Source organism: Rattus norvegicus, chromosome 1 (genome assembly GCF_036323735.1).
Source record: "Rattus norvegicus strain BN/NHsdMcwi chromosome 1, GRCr8, whole genome shotgun sequence".
Classification (NCBI taxonomy): Eukaryota; Metazoa; Chordata; class Mammalia; order Rodentia; family Muridae; genus Rattus; species Rattus norvegicus.
The window spans coordinates 128,108,357-128,123,320 of NC_086019.1; the positions used below are offsets into that span (position 1 = coordinate 128,108,357).

At 46.0% G+C, this 14,964-nt stretch overlaps 1 protein-coding gene across 4 annotated transcripts in view; it reads right to left on the minus strand.

Moving 5' to 3' along the window:
- Entrep2 (endosomal transmembrane epsin interactor 2) overlaps nucleotides 1-3,494 on the minus strand; it is a 412,215-nt gene extending 408,721 nt beyond the window's left edge. The window contains exon 1 of one of the 4 annotated variants that reach the window (NM_001427632.1): nucleotides 3,062-3,494. In NM_001427632.1, coding sequence (NP_001414561.1) covers nucleotides 3,062-3,280 — 219 coding nt within the window. In that variant the 5' untranslated portion in view covers nucleotides 3,281-3,494. The remainder of the gene's footprint in view (nucleotides 1-3,061) is intronic. The other 3 variants (XM_063273639.1, XM_039094263.2, XM_063273633.1) reach the window with 3 other exon arrangements.
- Between the last annotated feature and the right edge of the window lie 11,470 nt (nucleotides 3,495-14,964).

Consider the following 14,964-nt stretch of genomic DNA (forward strand, 5'->3'; position numbering starts at 1 on the left):
TGTCTTCAAATATCTCTTGACTCTTCACCTTTCAGGCGTGGTTAGGGTGTTTCCTAAGAGAGGGTGTGGCTGCCTTGTCGAGGTGACTTCTTCATCAACAGGTTCTCTTCCACCCTCTACCACATGGACAGTCAAGTGTCATCTTCAGTTAGGCACCTGGTGTTTCTAAAGTGAGAGCAGCTAAGTTCAAAGCCACATCTTGGCTCAGTGACTTCGGGGCAGTTACCGATTTCTTCTTATTCGTCTCAGGTCACTCACCACAACTTGCCAGAACTGCTTGGGGAGCAGGCCCTGAAGAGAGGCTGGTGAAGCATCCATCCCCCTAGCTAAGACAAGTGAGGTACCTGATAGAAATTCAAAGGGAGTGAATTGGCCAAGGCCCTGAGCACCACGAGGTACAGTCCACTAGGCTGCCAGTGAAATGGGCAACGGTCTATGTAAAAGGGATTGTCAGGTCCCGTACATAGTAAGTGCTCAATAAAGTAAGAATTGTTTTTTTTCAGATTGCTTTTTCCTGAATAGAAGAACTGCTGATAGAACAATTCTTTATCAGGTTTAAATCACAGATGATCAAGAAGTTCGAGGCAGCAATTAAGTTCCCAGTCTCCTTTCAGAAGGTTCATACAGCAGAGTCCAGCACTAAGCCTGGTGTGGGTTTCGGTAATAGCTGGCCATCTTGGCCACCTATCTTAAAGACCACTCAAGGTAGTTAGGCCCAATATATCCATTACCATGGAAGACTGATCTCAGGAGCCTCCAACACTGGAGGTTCAAATCCCTTCTATGTCAGACAATTTGCATATTACCCACATATGTTTTCCCGTGTGCTTTAAAATCATCTTTAGGCTGCCTAGAATAACTAATGCAATATAAGTACCGTGCTAATGGTCGCAATATTTCATCGTTTGGGTATGAACTGACCAGAAAAGTGTTATACATGTGTCTGTATAGATTCGGGGTTCTCTGGATATTTTCAGTCTGTGGTTGATTGCATCCTTGGCTACAGAAGCAGCTGAGGCTGAGGGCAGGCTGCACGAGGAAGGCAAAGAGCCCGTGTTACTCACTCACAACCACATCAACATGCAAACCTGTTCCAACTGGAACCAGTCATTCTTTCTGCAGGGCAGAGGCAACGTGTGAAAATTGCTGTGCGCTGTACTGAAAGAATTTAAAGGCTGGAGAGTTAACTCAGTGGGAGAGCACGTGCCTGTTAAGTATGAAGATGTCCAAGCCCAGCATAGGAAAAATAATTTTCAAAACACTTGTAGCTGATTTAAGTATGAAGGTTATAAAGAAGCCTGTGGGAATACAGGCGGAAGGTCGGGCAGAGGGAGGGCAGGGAGATAAAATGTGGAAGCATTTTATGCTGGGTCCATCACTGTTCTCCAGAGCCCAGAGAAACAGGAGCCCGAAGCCTAATGCTGGGACAGGACTCAGAACTGTGGGAAACTAGATCTAATCATGTAGAGCTGTTGAAACACAAACCGAATTACTATTTTACATATTTCACTTCACTCCTCAAACAAAATGTAGGGGATGTGTTCTTTTTACATAAGTGTTTTTCTACTGTCTCTAATTAATGTTTCATTTTTGAGGATGTGTGTGTGTGTGTGTGTGTGTGTGTGTGTGTGTGTGTGTGTGTGTATCAGTTCTCTTCGAACACCCTAGGGAATCCAGCTAAGGCTCAGAGGAGGTGGGGGGGAGGCTTAGGAAAGAGCCAGGAAGCCTAGCTAATTCACCAGTCTGCCACCTGTAGGCTGGTTCCAGCAGGCTGAAACTCAGTACCCACTAGACAGACATGAAAACAACGCATATTAAGTAATGCTAAAAACCGAGCAACAGATGTGTGGAGACTATATATAGGGGCGGGTTTGGACCAAGGCTCCCTGGAGGCTGCCTCCCACCTCTCATCGATCTGAACACTGGGAGCTGTGACCACACATTCTGCCACCCTATTCCGCTCTCCCAGATGAGTCCCCACCCCTGTCTGAAATAAGCTTTGAAAATTAATACCCCCATTAGGATGAACAGCCACACCTGTATCGATCCTTGTTTCCAGGGTAGTTTTGCTAAGATTTCATTCTAAACCAGACAAGGAACTTGCAAGAACAAAGGCCATTACAAACTAACTAAATAAATAAATAAAAGCAATGAAGGACTGAACTTTTTTTTTAATTACAAAAGTTAAGAACAAACGACGAACATTAATTACCAAGGCGTGTTTTGGGCCTGTGTACGCGGAATTTAAATGCAGAACGTTCACTGGAAGCCTGTAATGTATTTGTGCACCATCGACCAAATGTAGTTACAGATGTCAAGAGTTCTTGAAACAAGTGCCCTCTTTATAGATATCCGTGCCGAATTTATCTCCTATTCCCATATGTCCATACTTTATTAATATAGAATATAATCAACTTTCATCAAAACGATACAAAATACCAAAAAGAAAAAAGAAAGAAAATCGTCTCGGACTAATGGCTTCTTTCATAAAGGATGATTTGAGGGTCAAAAATCTGAAAATCAGTCTGGAGTTCAAATAGCACACGCCCCGCTCCAAATTACCAGTAGGTCCAGGTGGACTGTCCTGGGCTTAAGGGATGAGTAGCCAGAGCCTGGCCAGTCGGTCCCCTCCAGACTGACCCGCAGCACCGCGCGCCCCCGGCGAGGACCGCAGCGAAGGGAGCCGCGCACAGCGGGTTTTGTACCCGGCTCGGGCGCCCCCGCGCCGCCTTGGTCACGGTCGCCCGCTGCCCGGGTCGCCTGCGGCGAGCTGGAATCCGGGCAGCTGTCCCAGGCAGGGACCAGCCACCGACTACTACCCACCAGGTGGCGAAGGGAGGGCGCCTGGTTGTTTTCCCCTCAGAAAAGTAACTCCAGGCGCAGCGCGTTGGAGCGGCAGCGCGACGCGCGGCGGTCCCCGGAGTTCCCCTGCCCGGACTTGGAAACTGCTCGCCGGGCGGCGGCAGCCAGACCCGGGCGTCCGCTCCCCCACTCGGCGCTGGCCGCGTCCCCGCCACTGCAGCTCCGGGTCCCAGCCCGCGCCGCCGCCGCAGACACTCACCGAGAAGCCGGCCCAGAAAGGGCAGGAGTGGCGCACGCGGGCGGAGGTGGTGAGAGCCAGCGCCGCGAAGCTCACGGCCACGATGAGGCATCCGAGCGCCATCTGCGTGGCCCCGAGAGCCAGCACGATGCGGGAACGGCCCGGGCACTCGCGCAGGCGGGACAGGCTGCGGGGCAGCGCGTGCGGGCGCGGTGTGCGGGGGCCGCCGGCCGGAGGCATCGCGTCCCGCAAGCTCTCTCCGCTCTGCGCTCCTCTCACCGAGGCGCCGAGGCAAGTTGCGCCGGCTGCCGGGACCGCCTCCCCGCGGGCAGCAGAGGCTGCGGCGCGCGACCGGAGCGAGCGGCTCGGGCCGGGCGGAGAGCCGGGCGCCCGCAGCCCGCACCGGTGCCCGCGCCCATGCCACCGCCGCTACGCAGGGCCCGCCGGCCGCGCTGCGCCCTCTCCCGCTCGCCCGCCCGTCCGCGCGCTCCCTTGGCCGAGGCGCGGGCGCGAGCCGCCGTGCCGGGCGCGAGCCGCCGCGGGCTTCGGGAGCGAGCCTAGCCTCTGTGCGCAGGGCCCGGGAGGGAACCAGAGCTGAAGCCGGGACTAGGCGCGGAGCGGGCAGCAGGAGAGGTCGCAGGTGTGTCCTCCGCGTTGGCGCCTCCTCCCGGGCCGCGGCGGATACTGGGGAGAGAGCGGACAGTCTGGACACCCGCAAGGACAGCGGGCTCGGAAGGGAGCCTTTGGCCTAGGCGTGGGAGCAGGGCTGTGGGACCCGCAGCGCTGAGAGGGCTAGGAGCCCTCGGGTGTGGATTTGCTACGCTGAGCCCAAGGCGTGGCGAGCCCCAGGTAATAAGCATAGCCGCCTTCAGGCAGTTCAAGAATCACCCTAGAAGCCACCTAGGACACTTCTGGGGCACGCATTTACCTTCTATCCACCTCTTCTTTGCGGGCTTTTTATAAAACAAGTCCCAAGTTTAGCCTCTAAGAACCTTAAAGGGATGGCTTCTGCTTAGGCCCCCAGGCTGAACCATTTTTCAGAAGAATGCTTGAATGGGCGAGGGAGGTGAAGGCAGTCGAGTATCACGCTTTGATATTGTTTCAAGCACTGAGGAAGATGCTTCCTGGGAACTTCTAGATAGAAAATACCTCCAGGAAATTGGAATGTGTACTAGGGCGCTCTAAACACCTGGCCAGAGGCTTATTTCATTTTATAAAGAACTGGAGAGACAGTATGCAAAAGAGAAGGTAAGTGGACCTTGTATTAACCTATTAAACAGGCTATGCCCCCTCTTGCCACAGTTTTAATAATGATTGACTTCCTTAGAATTGCAAGGAAACCTGGAAGTGTGGTTGTCCTAATGCCTTTGTGGCCCTGTTTGATGGGACAACTTTAAGCCTATTAGTGTTGAATGGGGCCTGCAGTGTTGGAAGAATGAAGGACTGACCAAAAAGGAAAGTTGAAAAGAATGAAAGCCCAAGGCCATTCTTCATGACCTCTTGGCAGGATTTATGGAGTCATCCGTCCCTGTCTGCCTTCCCCCACCCCACCCCCCACCCCGTTGTATTGGTAACAGCGCCCTCCAGAAAATATCTCAATTGCTGGTGCTTGAAATTTCAGCGTTAGAGATATTGATTCCTTTGGGGCTTGACGAGCCCCTATTAAAATGCAAATTCCCCGTGAAGGGGCAACAGCTCAGCCTTTATCAGCCAACACCTTACCAGGGATGGGATTTATTTTCCAATTTAGCTGGATGGCCAAGGGATGAAGGGAGAGGGTGGGAATCCCAGGATAAAGTGGATGACCTCCAAATATTGGCCCGTGGCCAACCACTGTCGTCTCTCCCAGTTCTTTATAAAATGAAATAAGCCTCTAGCCAGGTGTTTAGAGTGCCCTAGTACAAATTCCAATTTCCTGGAGGTATTTTCTATCTAGAAGTTCCCAGGAAGCATTTTCTTCAGTGCTTGAAACAATATCAAGGCGTGATACTCGACTGCCTTCACCTCCCTCGCCCATTCAAGCATTCTTCTGAAAACTGGTTCAGACTAGGGGGGTCTAAGCAGAAGCCATCCCTTTAAGGCTCTTAGCCGTAAGTACCTCAGCAAACAAAAACCGGGCAGAAGCCTAGCATCTAAGACATCAAAAGAGAGGTAATCAGCATTACAAATGAGCAAATTACTTAGCTTATCCACATTGTATACTAGTCAAAATTACATTTAAAATCCCACTGTTTGCCTGAGAGAAGGTTTGAGATGAGCAAAAGCAGGCAAGTCCCCTGGGGGACTTTAGGGTCCCCGGGGGATTTTTGTCAGCACACAGATAATTGCTCCAAAGTCAGTTGCGTCTGGGTTCCGTGGGGTAGAAAATACTGCTGTACCTGCTGCCCCAGCGACTAGAAAGGAGCTTTCTGACCACGCTGTAATCCAGAAACTATTGCTATCAGTTTGGCAAGAGGTAGTGATGGGGTAGGGGTAGGGCAAGCAGAGGTAGTAAGGCAAGTGGGGCGAAGGGAGAGTGGGGAGCAGAAGTAGTGGAGAGGGCGTGAGGAGGTGACTGGGTAAGGGTGGCAGTGGTTTGAGCTAGATTATTTGGAACTGTGGGTGATGCTCTCTGCTCCCCCACACAAGGAAGTGCTAAGGGTCAGTCTTCAGGAAACTCTCATTTATTAATTAAAGCGCTTCGAAGTAAACATGGACGCCTTTCAATTTATGAGTGGTATGCTGTCAGTCCTGAAGCAGGAGGCCTAAGTGAAGGGGGTTACAAACGCTTAGTTCCTCTGGGAACTCTACATGGGGAGAGTCAAAGAGATTGATCCAGAAATCAGGCTTACTTTACTGCTGTAAAAACCTGTCCTATTAGTTTCAAAGAAGGAAGGGAGGAAGGGGGGGAGGGAGGGGGGAGGGAGGGAGGAAGGAAAGGAAAGGAAAGGAGGGAGGGAGGGAGGGAGGGAGGGAAGGGGAGGAGAGGAGAGGAGAGGAGGGGAGGGGAGGGGAGGGGAAGGGAAAGGAAAGGAGGGAGGGAGGGAGGGAGGGAGGGAAGGAGAGGAGAGGAGAGGAGAGGAGAGGAGAGGAGAGGAGAGGAGAGGAAGGGAAGGGAAAGGAAAGGAAAGGAGGGAGGGAGGGAAGGAAAGGAAAGGAAAGGAAAGGAAAGGAAAGGAAAGGAAAGGAAAGGAAAGGAAAGGAAAGGAAGGAGGGAGGGAAGGGAAGGGAAGGGAAGGAAAGGAAAGGAGGGAGGGAGGGAAGGGAAGGAAAGGAAAGGAAAGGAGGGAGGGAGGGAAGGGAAGGGAAGGGAAGGAAAGGAGGGAGGGAGGGAAGGGAAGGGAAGGGAAGGGAAGGAAAGGAAAGGAAAGGAAAGGAAAGGAAAGGAAAGGAAAGGAAAGGAAAGGAAAGGAAAGGAAAGGAAAAACACGCTGGGTACAAATAACAACAAACTTGAGTAAAGAACAATCCATGAGCCAGGTAGCCCTCAGAGTCAGAAGTGCAGAGAACTCTCCTCTGAAGCACCAACAATATGGAGAAATGAAAAGGGGTGAATCAAAATACCAACCAGCAACCAACCGAAAGGCTGGTGATTTCAAAATCCCTTTCCTGGCGAAGGTTAACGCAGAGGAGATTCATCATCGAGCCGCTGAAACCGGAGTGTCAGACATCTCCCAGGAAGCTGGACGAACATTCCAGCTTCAGCTTGGCATTTCAGCGTGAGGGATGCCATCCTGGGTTGGTCTGTTGTGACGTCACGTGGGAGCCCAGTCTATAATTTTTGTTGAGCATTTTTTCACAGAATTTTAAGATTCTGTTGACGAGGGTGGCTGCAGTTATCTTGAAATTTGGAGTTATAATTAAACCAGGCTGGTTTCATGGCCATGAAGAAAGAAGGGAAGGAAGCTTGAAAATAGAGGGGGGAGAAGGTGGTGCTGGCGCTAGTCTAGCCTCCTGCTCTGCCCCTGACAATTGTCCATCCCCTTTGATCTTCAGGATCTGTCTCTACTAAAATACGAGTGAGCAGTATAGCAGGGCTTGGGTGGCCTCCAGGACCAACTGAAGACAACTTCATTTTCTCTCCTTGGATCGGACTGGATGAAGTGACTAAAGCTATTGCTCCAGACGGAAGCAAAGCACACAGCTGAACTTCTCGATGAGAGGCAACTCACGCACCTTTTCGCCATACGAGATTGGGCAGCTGACCAACCTCCTTGCCATGCCATGCAATGAATTCCAGTCCTGCTCACTTTGGCATGTTCCTTTCTGTAGATGGACAAGAAATAAATGTGCCTCTCCAAGCGAGAAGAAACGTGTGCTCAGAGTCTTTGCCCTCAACAAGTACTGGTCCAAGGGACACTCTCCTCACATAGACCCAGATGATGCTATGTGACCTTGATCCCTGCAAGTTATCCCTGACTGGTGAATAAAGAAGCCAACAGCCAATAGCTGGACAGAGGCGAGATAAGCAGGGTTTAGGGTTCCTGGGCTTTGGGTCAGAGAACCACCAGGAGGGAAGAGAAGAGATAAATCCTGAGGTGAATAGAGAAGAAGAAACCATGGAGTAAGAAGCTTAAAATAGTAGCCACGTGGGTTGGCTAATTGTTGTTGAGAGCAGCCCAGACAAAAAAATGGCATTATATAATGGGAATATTGGTTGAGAATTAGACATAATAACATAGAGGATAGACATCTGCCCAGCTTTAGTGCTTGTTAAGGCTTCTTGTAAATATAAAGGTTATGTGTGTCTTTTATACGGGAACTCAGTGATCAAAGGCAGGGTAGAAAGCCCATATTGAAATTAAATATTTCAGCAACATATAGGCCCCAACATGGAACACCAATGTTGTTGGTATTATAGTTCTAACAAACCCATAATAGACACACAGTCTAGATATTTTATTTATAAGGCAAATGCCTACATTGGGCAGATCTTGGGCCATGCTAACTCATTCTCCAGCTATAAGGCCCCTTGATACTTGCTGTTTCTCCTGGCAATGTGGTTCTTGTTCATGGCAATGGCTTCCTCCTTTCCATCCATCCTCTTCTCTTCTCCCCACCACCCCAACCTGCAGCCTCCTCTCCCACCTCCAGTCCCACCTTACTCCCTCCACTGCCCAATCACAGGCTCTAACCTTTTATTGACCAGCTAAATTGGGGAGAAGCTTCACACAGCGTCGCTGCAGTATGTGGGCATCTGTTGTGATGGCAACCACATCTTGAAGAGCCAGTTTTAGCTATAGGATACAAGCAGTATCAGACTGATCCATTATATCTAAGCTTACCACAATGCTTCAGTAATGAAAACTATATGGTACTCTCAGAGGGTAAAGATATACATCATGGGACCGTGAGAATAGAATTAAGAATCCAGAAATAAATCCACACATCCAAGACCAGTTGATCTTTGATAAGTGCCGGTCAACTAACACCATTCAACAGGGGAAAAAAAAAAACTTCAAATGATATTTCTGAAACAACTGTATTTGCATGCACAATAAAAGGAAGGAGTTCAATTTCTTATCATATACAGAAATTAAAGTGGATCAGAGTTCTCAATATAAGAGCAAAAACTATAAAACTCATAGTAAGACAATAGTGGTATAAAACTTTATGACAATGGTACTGACCTTGATTCTTACATGTGTAATGTAGTTCGGATGTCGAACATTTCACAAGGGCCCATGTATTAAAAGCATAGTTCTCAGAGTGGCACTGTTAGAAGACAGTGAAACTTTTCAACATGAGGCCTTAGAAAAGCCATTAGATCATCCCATTGTAATACTTAATCATTTTTTTAATTTTTATTAGATATATTCTTTACTTACATTTCAAACGTTATTCCCTTTCCCAGTTTCCTGTCCATAAGCCCCCATTCCCTCCCCTACCCCTCCCTCATATGGGTATTCTCCCTATACATCCCCCTTATTGCCCACCCAATAGTCCCCTGCACTGGGGGTTCAACCTCGGCAAGACCAAGGATTTCCCCTTCCCCTGGTGCCCCAACAAGCCTATTCTCTGCTACATATGCATTTGGAGCCCTGGGTCAGTCCATGTATAGTCTTTCAGTAGTGGTTTAGTCACTGGAAGCTCTGGTTGGTTGGCATTGTTGTTTTTATAGGGTTGCAAGCTCCCTCAACTCTAATTCCCCCCAAGGGGGTCCTGTTCTCAGTTCAATGGTTTGCTGCTAGCATCGACCTCTGTATTGGACATGCCCTGAATGTGTCTCTCAGGAGAGATCTATATCTGGTTCCTTTCAGTATGCATTTTTTAGTTTCATCAATCGTATCTAGTTTTGGTGGCTGTATATATATGGGCCACGTGTGAGGTAGGCTCTGAATGGCCATTCCTTGAGTTGCTGCTCTAAATTTTGCTTCGGTATCCCCTCCTATGGATATTTTTTCCCTTTTAAGAAGGAGTGGGAGCATCCGCATATGGATCATCCTTCTTCTTGAGCTTCCTGTGGTCTGTGGATTGCATCTTGGGTAATTCAAGCTTTTTGGCTAATATCCCTTTATCAATGAGTGCATATCAAGGGTGTTTTTCTGTGATTGAGTAACCTCACTCAGGATGATATTTTCTAGTTCATTCCACTCCATTAGCCTATGAATTTCATCAAGTCATTGTTTTTGATAGCTGAGTAGTACTCCATCGTATAGATGTATGACATTTTCTGTAGCCATTCCTCTGTTAAAGGGCATCTGGGTTCTTTCCAGCTTCTGGCTATTATAAATAAGGCTGCGATGAACATAGTGGAGCATGTGTCTTTCTTATATGTTGGGGCATCTTTTGGGTGTATGCCCAAGAGAGGTATAGTTGGGTCCTCAGGTAGTGGAATGTCCAATTTTCTGAGGAACCTCCAGACTGATTTCCAGAATGGTTGTACCAGTCTGCAATCCCATCAACAATGGAGGAGTGTTCCTCTTTCTCCACATCCTCACCAGCATCTGCTGTCACCTGAGTTTTTTATCTTAGCCATTCTGACTGGTGTGAGGTGGAATCTCAGAGCTGTTTTGATTTGCATTTCCCTGATGACTAAGGATGTTGAACATTTCTTTAAGTGCTTTTTGGCCATTCGATAATCCTCAGCTGGGAATGTTTTGTTTAGCTCTGTACCCAATTTTTAATAGGGTGATTTGGCTCTCTGGAGTCAAACTTCTTGAGTTCCTTGTATATTTTGGATGTTAGCCCTCTATCAGATGTAGGATTGGTAGAGATCTTTTCCCAATCTGTTGGTTGTCGTTTTGTCCTAACCACAGTGTCCTTTGCCTTACAGAAGCTTTGCAGTTCTATGAGGTCCCATTTGTTGATTCTTGATCTTAGAGCATAAGCCATTGGTGTTTTGTTCAGGAAATTTTCCCCAGTGCCCACACGTTCGAGACTCTTCCCCACTTTTTCTTCTATTAGTTTGAGTGTATCTGGTTTGATGTGGAGGTCCTTGATCCACTTGGACTTAAGCTTTGTACAGGGTGATAAGCATGGATCAATCTGCATTCTTCTACATGCTGACCTCCAGTTGAACCAGCACCATTTGCTGAAAATGCTGTCTTTTTTCCATTGGATGGTTTTGGCTCCTTTGTCAAAAATCAAGTGACCATAGGTGTGTGGGTTCATTTCTGGGTCTTCAATTCTATTCCACTGGTCTATCTGCCTGTCTCTATACCAATACCATATAGTTTTTATGACTATTGCTCTGTAATACTTCTTGAAGTCAGGGATGGTGATTCCCTCAGAAGTTCCTTTATTGTTGAGTATAGTTTTCACTATCCTGGTTTTTTTTTTTTGTTATTCCAAATGAATTTGCAAATTGCTCTTTCTATCTTTATAAAGAATTGAGTAGGAATTTTGATGGGGATTACATTGAATCTGTAGATTGCTTTTGGCAAAAATGGCCATTTTTACTATATTAATCCTTCCAATCCATGAGCATGGAAGATCTTTCCATCTTCTGAGATCTTCCTCAATTTCTTTCTTCAGAGACTTGAAGTTCTTGTCATATAGATCTTTCACTTGCTTGGTTAAAGTCACACCAAGATATTTTATATTATCTGGACTATTGGGAAGGGTGTCATTTCCATAATTTCTTTCTCAGCCTGTTTATCCTTTGAGTAGAGGAAGGCTACTGATTTGTTTGAGTTAATTTTATACCCCGACACTTTGCTGAAGTTGTTTATCAAGTTAAGTAGTTCTCTGGTGGAACTTTTGGGGTCACTTAAGTACACTATCATATCATCTGCAAATAGTGATATTTTGATTTCCTCCCTTCCAATTTGTATCCCTTTGACCTTCTTTTGCTGTCTGATTGCTCTGGATAGGACTTCGAGTACTATATTGAATAAGTAGGGAGAGAGTGGGCAGCCTGGTCTAGTCCCTGATTTTAGGGGGATTGCTTCAAGTTTCTCTCCATTTAATTTGATGTTAGCTATTGGTTTGCTATATATTGCTTTTACTATTTTTAGATATGAGCCTTGAATTCCTGATCATTCCAGGACTTTTATCATGAAGAGGTGTTGAATTTTGTCAAATGCTTTCTCAGAATCTAATGTAATGATCATGTGGTTCTTATCTTTGAGTTTGTTTATATAGTGGATTACATTGATGGATGTTCATATATTAAACCATCCCTGCATCCCTGGAATCAAGCCTACTTGATCATGATGGATGATTGTTTTGATGTGTTCTTGGATTCTGTTTGCAAGAATTTTATTGAGTATTTTTGCATCAATATTCATAAGGGAAATTGGTCTGAAGTTCTCTTTCTTTGTTGAGTCTTTGTGTAGTTTCTGTATAAGACTAACTATGGATTCATAGAAGGAATTTGGTAGTGCTCTGTTTCTATTTTGTGGAATAGTTTGGACAGTATTGGTATGAGGTCTTCTATGTAGGTCTGATAGAATTCTGCACTGAACCCATCTGGACCTGGGCTCTTTTAGGTTTGAGGTCTTTTAATAACTGCTTCTATTTCTTTAGGACTTATGAAGTTTGTTAAACGGTTTATTTGTTTCTGATTTAACTTTGGTACCTGGTATCTGTCTAGAAAATTGTCCATTTCCTCCAGATTTTCCAGTTTTGTTGAATATAGGCTTTTTGTAGTAGGATCTGATGATTTTTTTTAATTTCTTCAGATTCTCTTGTTATGTCTCCCTTTTCATTTCTGATTTTGTTAATTTTGATGCGCTGTCTGTGACCTCTGGTTAGTCTGGCTAAGGGTTTATCTATCTTGTTGATTTTCTCTAAGAACCAGCTCCTGGTTTTGTTGATTCTTTGTATAGTCCTTTTCCTTTCTACTTGGTTGATTTCAGCTCTGAGTTTGATTATTTCCTGCCTTCTACTCCTCTTGTGTTTATTTATTTATTTTTGTCCGAGAGCTTTCAGGTGTGCTGTCGAGCTGTTGACACATGTTCTCTCCTGTTTCCTTTTGCAGGCACTAAGAACTATGAGTTTTCCTCTTAGTACCGCTTTCATTATGTCCCATAAGTTTGGGAATGTAATACTTAATCTTAACTATCAACTTAATGAACTCTAGAATCATCTGGGAGACCAGTATTTGAGAATGCATGTAGACAGTTATCTTGACCGCTAAGTGAAATAGAATAGTTTGTTGTGGGTTGCACCATTCCCTAGCTGAGATCTTAGATGTATAAAAGGAGAAAGTAATCTGAGCACAAGCATTCCTTGCTGTTTCTTAGCTGTGAGTGTAAAGTATCTAACTATGTAATTCTCTTTATGCTCTGACTTCCTGGCCATGATGGATAATAACAGAGAATTATGAACCAAAATAAGCCCTCTCTTCCTTAAATTGCTTTTGTCAAGATATTTTATCACAATAGCAAGGAAAGAAAGCAGTACAGGAATCAGTACCAGAAATGGGGTTATTACTCTGATAAACCTAACCATGATTCTTAGGCTCTTAGAACTACTTGGTGGCTAGAATGTAGAGTTTGGTTCTTGGAACTAGAAAAGCCTATCATGCTAGAAGCAGAGTTTAATGACCCATTCTGATCAGACCTTGGAAGAGAAGAATGCCAAGAAAGGACCCATGAGATGGTGCTGCAGGTAAAGGTATTTGCCACCTAATAGTGCAAGCCTGAAGACCCGAGTCCAATTCCCAAAGCCCATGTAAAGGCAAGAGGAGAGAACTAATTTCTCAAAGTTGTCTGCTGATCTTCACATGTCTACCACACACTTGTATATGTCTGTGTGCAGGTGACCTAACATACTCTACTCACAAACATACACATGATGATGATGATGATGATGATGATGATGACGACGACGACGACGACGACGATGATATACATTTTACCCCTCAAAAGATGCTGAGAGAAATGCAGACATTGGAGGCTTGAATCACAAAGTTTCAAAGGTAAACAAGAACTGTATTGGGAACTAGGTTCCACAATACATGCTGGCAAAGAAACTGGCTGTAATCTGCCACGTCTTGAGAACTTGAATGATGCTGAACTGAAAAATAAGGGATTAGTTTGTTTAGCAGACAAAATTCAAGAAAGTAAAGCATCTAGGTCAGTGGTAAAAAAAAAAGCTGCTGTAATTATGAAAGAGACAGTGCCATTGAAGAGAATCCTCCTACAGTGAACTAGGATTCTTAGAGAGGTATTCTTAAGGTAAGGGAGACCCCACACATATGAAACCCCACCTTGTGATGATCCAAATTCATCTGAAAGAAGAAAGCCTGCATTAAAAGGGTTCCCTGCTCCTCAAAGATAACTGTCTTGGGACACCTTTCCCATGGCTTAGCTGTGGTCTAAAGCACCTGTTATATAAGGGTACCAGCTTGAATCTCAAGCTGGCAACAACTCTGCACCATTGTTCACATGTAACTGCTTTGGGAGGTGTGGAAGATGCAAGATTGGAGGATTCTAGGATCTCATTCTACTGATTCAGCAATCAGCTGGAGACAGGGTTGGAGTCCTTGCAAAAAGACCCCAAGAGACCTCTGTGTGACATTAACCTTAACCTAGGAGGGTTAAGTCAACAAGACTAAAAGATTTAGTCTTTTAAAAGACTGTGATTTAGAAAAGAACTTCTAAGCCCTTCTGGGTACATACCCAAAAGAGGGTGAAAGCAGAAACTCAAAGAGATATTTGTACATTCAGGTTCACAGCAATGTTGTTCACAATAGACAATTATCCAGTAACAAATTAGCCAAGTCTAGGAGGTGGATCGGTGAAGGAAACCCTTGCCATGCAAGCTTGATGGCCTGAGTTTGGATACCCAGAAACCTATCTAAAAGCCAGGACAGTCTACAAGTGTCTGAACCTAGGTTGACACACACCTATGGGAGATGGGAGGCTGAGACAGGAGAGTTGCTGGGAGCAAAGTAATAAAAGAGACCCCATTCCAAACAAGGTTGAAGGTGAGAACTGTCACCCCAGGTTGCACTATGATCTCCAAATACATGCCATGGCATATAAACACACACACACACACACACACACACACACTAAATGAGTCAACAAAATGTGATATACACAAACAGAAGTGTGGGGAGCAGGTGTGGCGGCAGTCCCAAGATGGCGCCCGGGACTGCAGCTAAGTCTCATGACTCGCACCTAGCCACGTCCATTGTGAGAGCTGTGCAGGCACACCATGACACAAGATCAGGCCATGTGATGTGGACCTATGAACTGAGATTATGCAGTCTGGACTGAGGAGGCGGAGTTGAGGGAGGATATAAGGGAGTGTGCTCGGGGGTTGGCAAGAAGAGAGAAGAAGAGAGAAGAAAAGAAAAGAAAGATTGCTGCTTGCATGCAGAAAGAAAGGTTCCTGAATAAACCGCTTTGAGAAGAACGTCAAGGTGTCGCTCCTTTCTGCGGGACAGAGACAGAAGCGACACAGAAGAACAACATTCATCATTAAAAGGTGGGGAATTCTGATGCACATTGCATTATGGGTAAGCCTTCATCACATTATGCTAAGGGAAA